Raw genomic sequence first — 14444 nt, forward strand, 5'->3', positions numbered from 1 at the left:
AAAAGGCTTGCTGACCCCTGGCACTGAGGCTCCCAGCCTGTGTGCATGCAAATGCACATGGGATTGTGGGTGCCAAACTGGGTCTTTGACCTGGGTGAAATAAAGCCTATAGATTTCAGAACTGTTTTCTTTTGCTATTGGTATATATTGAGATTAAAAGTAATTTCACACACACACACACACACACACACACACACACACACACACACACTTTCAATGCAGCCCCACAGAAATTCCAAAACGCATGGCGCAATGTAGCACATTCAATCATACGGATGGCGTGGTTTCAGTCTGCAGTCTATACCATCATAAGGCCTCAGGGTGCCGGCATCGCGAACCCTGAAGCTCTGTGGCTGAACCAGCTGGATGGAATTCAAACCTCTGCAGAAATTTGGCCATGACTACTTTGGCCTCCATCTGTTACAAAAACAAAATGGTGAGTGGGTACGAAGCATATTGACAAAGAGGACATAAGAGCGCCAGCACATACTCCAGCTAGTATATTGATAAAAGTGTGGTAGGTGCCAAATGGCTGCCATAGGCAACAAAAAAAGAGAAGTCCCTGTACTCCACCCCAGTGGCTGCTGTAACACATAAAAAACAATCCTGGGCTGGATGTACAAGGACCTGTTTAACGTTTGTTTTAAGCAAAAATCTGCCTATTAGAACAATGTTAGATACGTCGTCCTGAAACGTCACAGGGCATACTTGTTCATTAAAGCATTTTTTACATTGTTTGTCCCGTCTCTCTGTTACTGGTTGTTCTACAACACCCTCTGCTGTCACATTTAAATAACACATTATGAACGTTAAAGGGATGAGGGCGGTGCTGTGGTCCAAACCACCGAGCCTCTTGGTCTTGCCAATCAGAAGGTTGGCGGTTCGAATCCCCGCGACGGGGGTGAGCTCCCGATGCTCTGTCCCAGCTCCTTCCAACCTAGCAGTTCGAAAACATGCCAGTGCAAGTAGATAAATAGGTACTGCTGTGGCAGGAAGGTAAACCGGCGTTTCCATGAGCTCTGGTTCTCATCACGGTGTTCTGTTGTGCCAGAAACGGTTTAGTCATGCTGGCCACATGACCCAGAAAGCTGTCTATGGACAAATGCTGGCTCCCTTGGCCTGAAAGCGAGATGAGCACCGCAACCCCATAGTTGCGTTTGACTGGACTTAACCGTCCAGGGGTCCTTTACCTTTTTTATGAACATTAAAAGTAGGACGTCATGTGTCCATATACATTATGAAAACCACTCCATACCCCTTCCTTAACCTTAAAACCATGAATATAGATCTGTCCCTGGTGTGAGATGTCTTAGAGGGGCTCTGTGCAGTTGGAAAACCTGCTGCTATTTACCCCTGTTATAACACACACCCTACCATTTCCGTTATAAATTTAACACAGCCCCCAATACGCTGCAGACACTGGACAGATTGCACCGAATGCCTTAAATGCCCCTTTAAGAGTAATTGTCTTGCTTACCAGTGCAAATTTCTGTCCAATACAGGAACGAGGACCCAAGGAAAATGGGAAATAGCAATAGTAAGGCCTAAAATAATAAGAAGAAAATAGCTTAAGGTGGTTTTGTTGACATATCCTGCGTAGGTGGTTGGGATTCCTGTGTCTTTAATAGCAGCTTGGTCTGCAGATATTAAGACGGAAAAATACTTATTTGTAATATAATAATAATAATAATAATAATAATAATAATAATAATAATAATAATTTATTATTTATACCCCGCCCATCTGGCCGGGTTCCCCCAGCCACTCTGGGCGGCTTCCAACAAAACATTAAAATACAGAAATCCATCAAACATTAAAAGCTTCCCTAAACAGAGCTGCCTTAAGATGCCTTCTAAAGGTCTGGTAATTGTTGTATGCTGTAAAGTGTTCCTTCTGCTAATTTCTCCAGATCTAGGTGCTGTTGAAGACTTCAGAGAAGCCTCAACTTTTTATATCTGCTCACTTTGCAACTTTAATAAGAGTTGCACTAACTGGTATCTCCTAATGAAAAAATTCCTTCAGTAGCACCTTAAAGACCAACTAAGTTTTTATTTTGGTACTAGCTGACCCGGCCACGCGTTGCTGTGGTTCTTTTCTGTGATCCCCACCCCACCCTGTCCCGATCCATGACGTATCCTGCTCCTCCTCCCTCCACCCCGGCTCATCCCTGTGTTTCGGTAGGATACCCTTTCCTCTGTTGTCCCTGGGGAGTGTTGGCCCCTCCCCCATGTATCTCCATACCTTGGCCCCCACCCTTGGAGAAGGAACTGTTAGGTTCTGGGTTTTATTTCCCAGCATGCACTTCTGTCTGAGCCCTCTGTTGTCCCTGGGGAGTGTTGGCCCCTACCCCCGGTATCTTCCTACATTGGCCCCCAGCCTTGGAGAAGGAGCTGTCAGTTTATGGGTTCCATTTCCCAGTATTTACTTTTGTCTGAGCCCTCTGTTGTCCCCTCCCCCCGTATCTCCATACATTGGCCCCTGCGCACGCATCGTGAGCATTTCTATATATTTAGATTAAGGATCGGGGTGATGATGTGCCCTGGGAGGCAGAGAACTATTTAAAAAATCCCGAGGGGGGGTGTCAAATAGCGAAGCCCCATAGCCCCGTAGCAACAGACAGGCCCAGACAGATGGAGGGGGGGTCATATGGGCCACTTGGCGCGGGCCTCCAAATCTAAAGGGGGTCTCGGTCTGCATATTCACAATCAGTAAAATGAAAAAAGTAACAAAAGGGTTAAAAACAGGGCCACATTATCTTATCTACCTGGGCCGGGCCTCTGTCTGGCCCTGCAAGGGCCTGGCAACAGAAGGTGCGTTCTGAAGTACCCGAGTTGTTCAGTTCCATAAAAAAACCCAGGAAGTGGCAAGGGGAAGGTAGGGAATTGTAAATGGGGTGGGGTGTGTGCACTGCAAATATCTGAGGACTTAAACTGGGGAGAGAAAGTGAATGGTTGTTTTTTTTATATATAAAAAAGACACAGAGGCTTACAATCAGTTGTTTCTCCTAAAATAAGACATAACCATAAAATAAGTTATATTTATTTTTGTCTTGTGGATTTTTTGGGGGTAGTGGTGCTAAATTGTAAAGTAAAAACCCCTTGCAGTGTAGGGGCCTACATAAATCAAAGGCCGTGCTGCGGTCTGTGGCAACCCCCCCCCCAGGCAGGCCCCGACCTCCACTTGGCAATGTTGGTTCTTTGGTGGGGTTTTTTGGGGGGGTAGTGGTGCTAAATGGTAAAGTAAAACCCCTTGCCATGCCCCCAAGTGTGTTGCTGTGGGTTATCCCCCTCCCTGGGCCTAGTGGAGGCCTGGCAGCCTGCCAGGGGCCTAAAACAAAGGCCTAGATAAAATGGCTGCCTTGGTGTATTTCAGTTGCTTGGTTGATGATGATGTCATTTGGTTTGTGGGTGTGGCTTAGATTTCACAAGAAGGGAGGGGGTGGAGGAGGGTACTACGCCACTTGAGGGCGCTGTTTGACTTGGTGGAAAAGCAGGTCTGCACCTGGGCAGGTGTGCGATTTGAGGGATTTTTGCCCCCAACAACGCTCTAGGAGTGGCCTGGATCATTGTGTCAAAATTTCAGGACGATCGGTCAAGCAGTTACGGAGAAAAGTGTCAAACGGAATTTCACAATTTTTACATTTTTATATACTGTATATAGATACTTGTTGACTGCCATTTTGTTTTGTTTTGTTTGGAAATCAGTGGTTTACAAAACATAAAATAATAAAAATTCAAAAATTAGCATGGATTACCAGCCGACTACTATGGAACATGTTTTTCTCAATTGCCTGCTGTCAGGGTGGCCGGATTAGGCTACTTCAGAGTAACGACTCTACACAGCTCTGCATTTTGTCTTTTATTGGTGCTGAGTATTTACAGTGCTAATGGCAGTGCTATTTACAAAGACACATCTGTTCAGCTTGAATCAGAACCTCCAAGTGGCTTTTGGCGCGTCTTGCGCCAGCATAACAACTTGGGGAGACCCATCCTCTTCCCCCGATGCTTTCTGCGAAGTTCCGGAGTTGGGGGGACTGGCCTGCCCCCCTTCCTTCCCCCTTCCTGTCCCACCTGGGACGATGGCTCTTCTACCCTGCCAGAGCCTTGGACACCACTTCCTGTTTCCCCACTTGAGCTGGAGCTTTCCCTCTTTTCAGCCTCGCTTGGGGCTGGGCTGGAACTCAGGAGGGGAGGGGCTTCGCGATATCCCTTGCCCCTCACATCCACCCCCCTCCCAGGCCCCCCTTCTCCCCTCCCTAGAGGCTGCACGGGTGTCGGTGGTGACTGAAAGCCTAAAAACTCCGTGCTGTCCGAGCCGGTTGGTGTGAACACCTCCCCCCAGTTCCGTTGGCCCCCTCCTTCCTCCTGGGAAGAGGGAAAGCCCAAAAAGTCCGTGGCCTCAGAGCTGGTGGGGGTGAAAATCTGCTGCCAGTCCACCTCTTCTCCTGACTGAATGGACCTCGGAGATGCCCATATCTCCTCCTCCGTGTCCTCAAACTCTGCTTCCCATCTCCATGGTGAACTGCTTTCCCCCTCCTGTGCTTCCTCCCCCTCCCACTCCCGTTCCATGTGCCAGGGCTTGGGCCTGTGTGGGAAGAGGGCGTGGAATTCTTCCACTAAGAATTCCTCTTGTATCTGGGTGGCTGGGACCCATTCATTTTGGGATGGCGGGGCGTCCTCCCATGCCATGAGGTACTCCAGACCCCCCACCCCCCTTCGTGAATCAAGGATGGCCGTTGCTTCATTGAGTGGCTGCCTGCCTCCACTCTCCCCCCCTCCCTCGGGGGTCTGTGCGCTGCCTCGGAACCTGCTACTTTCCCTGTACGGAGACAGCAGCGATCTATGAAACACTGGGTGCACCCTCATGTCCTCTGGCAGTGCCAGCCTGTATGCCACCGGGTTTACCTGCTGCGTGACCGTGAAGGGGCCCAACCTTCTGGGTGCCAGCTTCTTGCACCTCCCTCTGGTGGGAAGGCCCTCCGAGGACAACCAAACCTTGTCCCCCACCCTGATGGCCTCCCCCGGTCGCCTGTGGCAATCTGCCCCCTTCTTGTACGCTTCTTTGGCCCTCTCCAAGTGTTCTCTGAGCTGCTGGTGCACCGTCTCCAGTTCCTCTGCCCAATCCTCTGCCTGTGGGCCCTCCTCCTCCCCCTCCCTCTCCGGGAAAGATCTGAGGTCGCGCCCGTAGTTGGCCTTAAAGGGCGATACCCCTGTGGAGACGTGCACCGCATTGTTGTAGGCAAATTCTGCCAGTGGCAGGCGATCCACCCAGTCCGTTTGCCGCTGGCTGACGTAGCATCTCAGGTACTGCTGCAGAATGGCGTTGACCCTCTCCGCCTGTCCATTGGTCTGCGGGTGCAGAGCCGTCGACAAGCTGACCTCCACCTGCAGGAGGTTCATGAGCCGCCTCCAGAACCTGGAAACAAATTGGCGGCCTCGATCCGAGATAACTCTTAAAGGTAATCCATGCAGTCTGAATACGTGGTCAACGAACAGTTTGTCTGTCTCTTCTGCAGAGACCGCCCTGGCACACGGTATAAAATGGCACATTTTGGACATGAGGTCCACCACCACCAACACTGCGGTCTTGCCCCTGGACGACGACAGGTCTGTGATGAAGTCCATGGACACTACTTCCCACGGCCTGTGCGGTGTGGCTAATGGCTCCAGCAACCCTGCTGGTGGTGCTCTGACCACCTTTGCTCGCTGGCATATGTCACAGCCCCTTACATAGTCCCGAACATCTTCCCGCACCCCTGGCCACCAGAAGTGTCTCATGACTAGGTGAGTGGTTTTGTCCCTTCCAAAATGACCCGCCGTCGGGTTGTCGTGCATCTGCTTGAGGACCTTACCTCTGAGCTGGTTGGTGGGCAGGTACAGGGCTCCCCTGTAAAAAAGCAACCCCCTCCTTTCCTCAAAGTCTTTTGCCTGCTCCCTCCCCCCTCGCAGCTCTCTGAAGATGCGGGTGGCAAACTCATCTGCTGCCGTCAGTGCTGTGAGTTCTGCCTCGCTCACCACTGCTGCTCCGCAGGACCATGCGGACGGGGAAAAAATGTGCCTGGGTGCTGGTGGCAACTCCTCCTCCATGTACTCTGGCTTGCAGGATAGGGCATCCGCCCTGACATTCTGCTCCCCCGGTATGTAGTGGATGGAGAAGTTGAAGTGCGAGAAGAACTCTGCCCACCGTATCTGCCACTGGTTGAGCACCCTGGCCGTTCTCCAGAACTCCAGGTTCTTGTGGTCCGTGCACACCTGAATGGGGTGCTTGGCGCACACCAGGAAGTGTCTCCAGTGCTGGAACGCAGAGTGGATCGCGAGAAGCTCCTTATCAAACACTGTGTAGTTGCGCTCCGGCTGGGTCAGCTTTCTGGAGAAGAAGGCACAGGGTCTCCACTCTCTGTTGGCGTCCAGTTGCAGCAAAATGGCGCCCACATCTCTGTCTGAAGCATCTGTTTCCACGCGTAGGGGCGCGTGCTGTACCACGTGGAACAGGTTCTGGTCCGAGGCGAACACCCTCTTGAGGCTTTCGAACGCTGCTTACGCCTCTGGTGTCCATCTGAACTTCTGCTTGCCTCTCAGGCAGTCCGTGATGGGAGCCGTAACGCGAGAGAAGTTCTTGATGAACTTCCTGTAGAAGTTGGCGAAGCCTAGTAGGCGTTGGGCATCTTTGTGCGTCCTGGGGCTGTGCCAGTCCAGGATGGCCTGCACCTTGTCCTTGTCCATCGCTAGCCCCTTGTCTGACAGCTTGTAGCCCAGGAAGTCCACTTCCCTGGTGTGAAACTTGCACTTCTCTAGCTTCACATACAGGTGGTTCTCCTTCAGGCGCTGCAACACCTCCCTGACATCCTTCACATGCTGCTCGGGGTCATTGGAGTATATAAGGATGTCATCTAGGAAGACCAAGCAGTTCTTGAAGAGGAGGGACCCCAGGACGTGGTGCATGAAGGCCTGGAAGCATGCTGAGCCTCCTTGCAAACCGAAGGGCATCACCAGATATTCAAAAGAGCCCAGAGGCGTGAACATCGTGGTCTTCCACTCATCGCCTTCCCGGATCCTGATCAAGTTGTACGCCCCCCTCAGATCGAGCTTGGTGAAGATCTTGCCCCTGCGTGCCGCTGTCAGCAGATCATCCACTCTGGGCATTGGGAAAGCCACCGGTTCCGTCATGCTATTGAGCCGTCTAAAATCCACCACCAGGCGGCGCTGTTGCGTGTCTTTCTTGTCCACCCAGAAGACCGGGCTGCCCCCTGCTGCCTTGCTTTCTCTGATGAACCCCCTCTTGAGGTTCTTGTCGATGAACTCCCGCAGATCCTCCAGTTCCTGATCTGACATGGAGTACAGCTTGGCGGGGGGTAGCGTGGCCCCTGGCACCAGGTTGATCTGACAGTCAAAGGACCTGTGTGGGGGTAGATGGTCGGACTCCGCTTCGCTGAAGACCTCCTGCAGGTCCCAGTACGGTTTGGGTATTGCCTCCCCCCCCCTTGATGTGCATGGTGGCCACCATGGCTATGGGAGGCCCCTCCCCTGGTTGGCGCTGCATGCAATGTTCTAGACAAAAGTCCGATCCAAACGTGATGCATCTCTGGTGCCAACTGATGGAGGGGTCATGGCGCGCCAGCCAGCTCATGCCCAAGACGATGGGGGGGTCTGAGATGGTGGTGACGTTGAATGCCAGTGTCTCAGAGTGCCTTCCCACCGTCATTCTCATGGGGGGGGGTCTGGTGGGTGATGGCCCCTCCCAACAACTCCCTGCCGTCTATGGTGGAGACGTGCAGGGGGAAATCCAGCTGCAGAAGTTGGATCTGGTGTGCTTCTGCAAAGTTTCTCGAGAAGAAGTTCGCTGACGCCCCCGAATCGATTAACGCGAGGACCGTCAGGGGATAGCCATTTGGGAGCGTTAGCGTCACTTCTAGAACCACCCCTGCTCGGGGGGGGGTGGGTGGGCTGGCGCTGCTCCTCGCTGTGCGGGTGGGCGGGTTGGGGCCGGTTTGTGCTAACTGTGCCTGGCTGCTGCCCCTTGTCTCCTGCAGCCAGGCTGTCTCGTTTCCCTGCTGTGGTGCTACGTCAGTGGGGGAGGGCACAACCGTTCCCGCCTTTCCTTGCCACTCCCTGCGGTGTGGGCAGTCTTTGACGCGATGCTGGGGGGAGTTGCAGAGAAAGCAATTCCCGCCTCTTCCCTCCTTGTGTCTTGGCGCCGCCGGGGTTTGAAAAGCCCTCGCGCGCGCTCCACCGATCTCCATCGGTTCCAGCTCTGAGCTCGGTCTGGGCGGGACTAGGGGTGGGCCCTGGGGTGGGGTTTGGTGATGTGGTCTGTCCTGGGAGCGTGGGAACCAAGGCTTTGCTGTGTGCGTCGTTTGTTTGTCATTCCATCTGGATTCCTGTCTCACCCCCACCGCTAGCGCCGCTTTGCTTAACTCATCCATAGTCCGCGGTTTGGGACCTCTCGCCAGCTCATCCTTAACGTCTGAGTGCAACCCCAGGTAGAAGGCTGATTTCACTGGCTCACTGTGCAGATCCCACCCCAGTTTGTGCACTAGCATGGTGAACCTCGCCCAGTAGTCCCGAACTGTCGATTTTCCTTGTGTTAAGTTATGAAGCTCTTCTTTTGTGGCTTCCATTTCAGAGTCACTCGCATACATGATTTTTAAAGCTTCTAAGAACAGTTTTGCGTTCTTCATGCAATCATTTTTTGCACGATGAGCGGTCTGACCCATTCTCTGGCGGCCCCCGTCAAATGCTCTATGATAAAGGAGACTCTGTGCGCGTCATCTGGGAATTCTGCTGCATGCAGTTCCAGCGCATATTTTATTTCTGTCTCAAAGCCTAGGTACTCTCTCGGGTCGCCGCTAAACTTGGTGACTAGGGTCTGTCCCCTCCTCACTTGGACTAGCTGGGGCTGGGGCACCCCCCCCACCTCTCGCAGCTTTTTCCTCATCCAGCTTTTTCTGTAATTCCACCACCATCTCCCTTAGTTGTTTCTCAGTCTCCTCTTTCGCTCTCACCTGCTCAGCCAGCTTGTTCAGCTCCTCCCGCGTTCCTCGCGTCTCCTCCTGAGCGGCAAGCAATTGCTGGTGTGCCTGCGCTGTCAGGTTCTGTAATTTCTGTAATTCCTGTGCCGCTGCCTCAGCCTCTAGCCTCCACTGCTCAGCGTCTTGTGCGCTCATCGCGGCCACTCCAAAGTAGCCAGAATGACTTGGAGGTTGCTGTCAGGGTGGCCGGATTTGGCTACTTCAGAGTAACGACTCTACACAGCTCTGCATTTTGTCTTTTATTGGTGCTGAGTATTTACAGTGCTAATGGCAGTGCTATTTACAAAGACACATCTGTTCAGCTTGAATCAGAACCTCCAAGTGGCTTTTGGCGCGTCTTGCGCCAGCATAACAACTTGGGGAGACCCATCCTCTTCCCCCGACGCTTTCTGCGAAGTTCCGGAGTTGGGGGGACTGGCCTGCCCCCCTTCCTTCCCCCTTCCTGTCCCACCTGGGACGATGGCTCTTCTACCCTGCCAGAGCCTTGGACACCACTTCCTGTTTCCCCACTTGAGCTGGAGCTTTCCCTCTTTTCAGCCTCGCTCGGGGCTGGGCTGGAACTCAGGAGGGGAGGGGCTTCGCGATATCCCTTGCCCCTCACACCTGCATAACTACCTGGTGGCCAGATCCACTGTGTGTTAGGACGCCGACAAGTCAGTGCGCTGAAGAGCAGCAGTCAGGGCCAGATGCAGCCGAGGTACGCAATCCAGGTCAAAGCCAGCAGTCAGGTTCAGATAAAGCCGAAGTACAAGTACACAGTCCAGGTCAAAGCCAGCAGTCAGGGTCAGATAAAGCCGAAGTACAAGTACACAGTCCAGGTCAAAGCCAGCAGTCAGGGTCAGATAAAGCCGAAGTACAAGTACACAGTCCAGGTCAAAGCCAGCAGTCAGGTTCAGATAAAGCCGAAGTACAAGTACACAGTCCAGGTCAAAGCCAGCAGTCAGGTTCAGATAAAGCCGAAGTACAAGTACACAGTCCAGGTCAAAGCCAGCAGTCAGGGTCAGATAAAGCCGAAGTACAAGTACACAGTCCAGGTCAAAGCCAGCAGTCAGGTTCAGATAAGCAGAAGTACACAGTCCGTTCAGTCAGGAAGCCGAGGTCAGGGGAGCCAGGAGTCAAAATGCCGAAATCAGGAAGCCGGGAACAGGGTTAGTCAGGAGTCAGAATACAGGAATACACACACTATGAGTGTTTCAACTTATGCCGTCAAACGCAGCAGCTGCAGACACTGATTGACTCTTACCTTGCCTTGTCTTAAGTATCTGACTCACTCCCACGCTTTCTACGAGCTGCAGCTGTTTCTAATTCCCTCTTTTGTTTTTCCACTCGGCGTTGTAGAGCTGTGAAGGGGGGGTGAGGGGGCTGGCCGGTGCCCTCCCTGACTGGGGCCTGCTTCTGACTCAACTTCTCCCTCTTCCTCTTCCTCTGAGGAGTGCCTCCACCAGTCCTCCCCCGGCATGAATTCCTCACATTCCTCTGTGGGTGCCACTTCGTCAGGGGGGCTGTGCCACCACTCTTCCCCCTCATCTGTCTCAACCCTGACACTGTGTATTTACCAGGGTTTGCCAAACTTGGGTCGCCAACTGTTTTTGGACCACAGTTTCCATCATCCCTAACCACTGGTTCTGCTAGCGAGGGATGATGGCAGTTGCAATCCAAAAACAGCTGGAGTCCCAAGTTTGGGAAACTGTGATTTAAACCATGTGCTAGACCTTGTTAATCTTTTAATTAAGCCAAGCGTAAAAGCAGGTTTCCATTTTGAGAGTTAGCCTGGGGATGGGCCATTTTGGCAACACAAAGGATGAAAGGGCAAATCTCACTTGCAGGTGTGTGGGTTTGGTCCCTCCCACAATGGAGGGTTTAGTTTAAAAGACAATGCCAGTATTTTAGGGGAAGTTAGAGTTTAGAATGGCAGTAAGGAGTAAAGGAGCAGAGTTCACAAGCAGTGCGCTGGTAAGAGAGTCAAATCAGGATGCTGATGTCGGTTTGAATCCAATGCTGTGGCTATGGCAGAAGCCAGAATTTATTGGAATGTAACGCTGGAAATCCCTCCATGGTGGACTCAGGTTGTAAATTTGTGTAAATAAACCATATATCATAATGACGCCACAGTTAACGCTGTGCTTCATGGTCCAAAAGGAAACATAGACCCTGGGTCAAAGAGCGCCTGCAACCCTTGGAATGTCACACTGATCAACAGAGCTAGGAGTGGTCTGGAACAATAGAATCATAGAGTTGGAAGAGACCACAAGGGCCATCCAGTCCAACCCCCTGCCAAGCAGGAAACACCATCAAAGCATTCTTGACAGATGCCTGTCAAGCCTCTGCTTAAAGACCTCCAAAGAAGGAGACTCCACCACACTCCTTGGTAGCAAATTCCACTGCCGAACAGCTCTTACTGTCAGGAATGCATATACAGTATGCATTTCAACTTTCCATCTCAGTCACACCTTGAATGTGGCTTGGTAGCAAATTAGCAACCAGTGGAGCTACTTGAACGAAGGTGTAACATGCAGCATGTAACATTCAGCAACCTAACTGCCCAATTCTGCACCAGTTCCCAGGCCAGCCTCAAGGGAAGCCCCACATAGCCACGTTGAAAATTCTGACTAACAAGAGGTATCACATTGTGTTAACATTGCTGCTCATATTTCACACGACAGTCACAAGTTCATACAAGATTTCTCTGCAAGAATCCTGGAACATCTTCCTTACCATATTTGAGATACCTTTTGCTTAGAAAGATACCAAGAACTAGTAGGCTTTAAGTTTCATTTGGAAACTAATGTGTTATTCTTTCCAGCTGCCCTAATCTGTAATCTGTAGCTTTGTTCTTCACATGTACCTGTGATAAGTATTTGAGATTCCCAAGATCTTCATAGACAATGTCTCAGTTCATACCAATAACCTTGTCTACTTCCTCCTGAAGCCTAAGAAGGAAAACGCTTTAGTCAAAGGAGAAGCTTCAGTCAAATAATGACCACTGATCATTTCTGCTAAAAGGTAAGATTTCTGTATTTGAAAAGATCAGGATTGATTGTCCTTATATTGGCAAAATGGTGAATGGTTCCACTGTGAATGGACCGAGGTCCAAGGGTCTACACTTAAGGTGAAAACACAGCTTACATTTGTAGAGTGGTAGAGTCATTTTGGAAGCGCCCTTAGCAGATTCAGTAAAAACATATGTTTCACTCCCCGCTTGCAAGAGTTTAACTGGGAAAAGAATGGTTGTCAGATAGATAAACAGATAGTCTAAAAATGAACTGCTCTGCTGCATAATATTGGCAACATCTTTTAAAGGAGACCACTCATATTTTCTTGCAATTGATATCATCGGCAACTGTTCCTTTATTACAATGAAAATAGCAATTTGGAGGCAATAGACATTCATATAATCATGTGAATCAGATGGGCAAATGATAACTGTGCTTTAAAATATAAAGAACTACACAACTTTTAGAAGACACCTGAAGGCAGCCCTGTATTGGGAAGTTTTTAATGTCTTACATCTTATTATATATTTTTTTATATTTTGCTGGAAGCAGCCCAGAGTGGTTGAGGATTATGATTATACTGTTTTGAGTATGCAAGGTCTTAGGGATCCTTTTTGTACAAATGGTCCAACCATCTTTTGGTACTTGCTCATATGGATAAAAGTTTGCATGGATAAAACCAAGTAATCCCAGATACAAAGTCAATAGCCATTCTCAAGACTGTACAGGCTGGGAAAAGGTAATACTGTGATTAATTGCAGGTGACGATAACCATGACCTGGTTCATACATTTCAGGTGTCCATATGAACAAGTATTTAAACATGGCCAGGGCTGTTTCTATGTACAAAACAACAACAACAACATGGTGTGAACTTTCTCCTCTGCACAGCCCCAAAAGTCAGAAACCTTAAAATAAAATAAAAAACGAGACATTGCAATCTGCTGAAACTATAATCACAGACAAGTTAAGAAAACAATGAAAAGGAGACGAAGCAGACAAGGCTGTTTACCTACTTTGAAACAATCTCAGGGTTCCGCCCCAACTCCATTATGGTGAATGATAACAGATTAGCAGTGGTTTCATGACCTGCAGGATAGAGAATCTAATTGGGTAGGGCAGGGAGATAGGAATAAAACTAAACATCACAATTTCAGAAACTTGAGTAGTTTGGTGTGGAACTGTTCCTCGCTATTTACCTCTCAAGCCAGCTATGTTCTGGCTATGTTGTAGCTGGAATAAAATGCTACTCTTCTGTTAAGAGCTTAGTGCACTCTTTGAAACAGCTCTGCTTCTCCTTTAAGCAATAAGGCAGGCGGCAGCGTTGGTGGTGGGCAAGCCTCTCCAACTGTGTCCACCACCCTTCCCACACATTCACTTAACAAATAAATGCAAAGAGTTTGGATACCTGCAGGGATTAAACCCTGCTGCCTTGGCCTGCTTGATCCTGTTCCTTGCTAGGAACAGGGTGCACAGCCAATGCAGGATATAATAATTCTGTCCTCCCAACCATCAGGTGATGCCACCAGTTAGGACAATTCATGGACAGATGGGCGGTGTCTGGGCAAAATGGCTGCACAGGCCAACTTAGACCACTTGGTGGGTCAATATTGGCCTGTAAACCGAAGGTTCCCCATCTAGGGAAACTAGCTACTCAATATAATCCAGCTAGTTCAATTGGGCCCAAGTGAATGTTTTATGAGCTGCTTTGAGTGTGATGTGTCTGAAAAAAACAGCCCACAAATAGAGGGCCCACACTGCAGATGAAAAGAAGAAGAAGAGTTTGGATTTGATATCCCACTTTATCACTACCCGAAGGAGTCTCAAAGCGGCTAACAATCTCCTTTCCCCTCCTCCCCCACAACAAACACTCTGTGAGGTGAGTGGGGCTGAGAGACTTCAGAGAAGTGTGACTAGCCCAAGGTCACCCAGCAGCTGCATGTGGAGGAGCGGAGATGCGAACCCGGTTCCCCAGATTACGAGTCTACCGCTCTTAACCACTACACCACACTGGCTCTCAAGGCAACTAATCTAGGTATGCATTGGTTGAAAATGTAAAAAGCCCATTTCTGCCTGCAGAACTTCCTCGGTCCATTGGGGGGTGGGGGTGGTTGTATATTTAATTTCAAAAAGCAAAACATCTACCAACCTGCAAAGAAGAAGTTGACAAAATTGTCCAGCAAATTTTCTTCATCATAGTTCCCTTCCTGATCTGTCGAGACAGACAATAAAGCGCATTATTGAGACATCTCTTTGTAGGTGGGCAAATTCCAAGACATTCCAAAAATACAATATACAGGTAGATATTATGTAGATGGGGAGATGTGACCTCAATAGTCAAGCAAACGTCACAAGAACAACAACAACAACAAAAACACCCCACCAGAAATACCAGTAGCATGCAATAAATAGTCCTACTTATTA

General features: G+C 50.0%; 1 protein-coding gene across 7 annotated transcripts in view; it reads right to left on the bottom strand.

Annotated features, from left to right (window-relative positions):
• Positions 1-14444, bottom strand: part of LOC118080675 (cholesterol 24-hydroxylase-like) — a 24441-nt gene continuing 9997 nt past the window's right edge. For 2 of the 7 annotated variants that reach the window (XR_009557208.1, XR_009557205.1), the window contains 6 exons: positions 14170-14232; positions 13037-13109; positions 11874-11958; positions 9644-9690; positions 1478-1544; positions 1-417 (listed from right to left, as the gene is read on the bottom strand). Coding sequence is in view for 2 of the 7 variants with exons in the window: in XM_060271929.1 (XP_060127912.1) it covers positions 13071-13109; positions 14170-14232 (102 nt within the window). In the remaining 5 variants the exon portion in view is untranslated. The other 5 variants (XR_009557206.1, XR_009557207.1, XM_060271929.1 and 2 more) reach the window with 5 other exon arrangements.

The sequence above is a fragment of the Zootoca vivipara genome, chromosome 1 (assembly GCF_963506605.1).
Source record: "Zootoca vivipara chromosome 1, rZooViv1.1, whole genome shotgun sequence".
Taxonomy (NCBI): domain Eukaryota; kingdom Metazoa; phylum Chordata; class Lepidosauria; order Squamata; family Lacertidae; genus Zootoca; species Zootoca vivipara.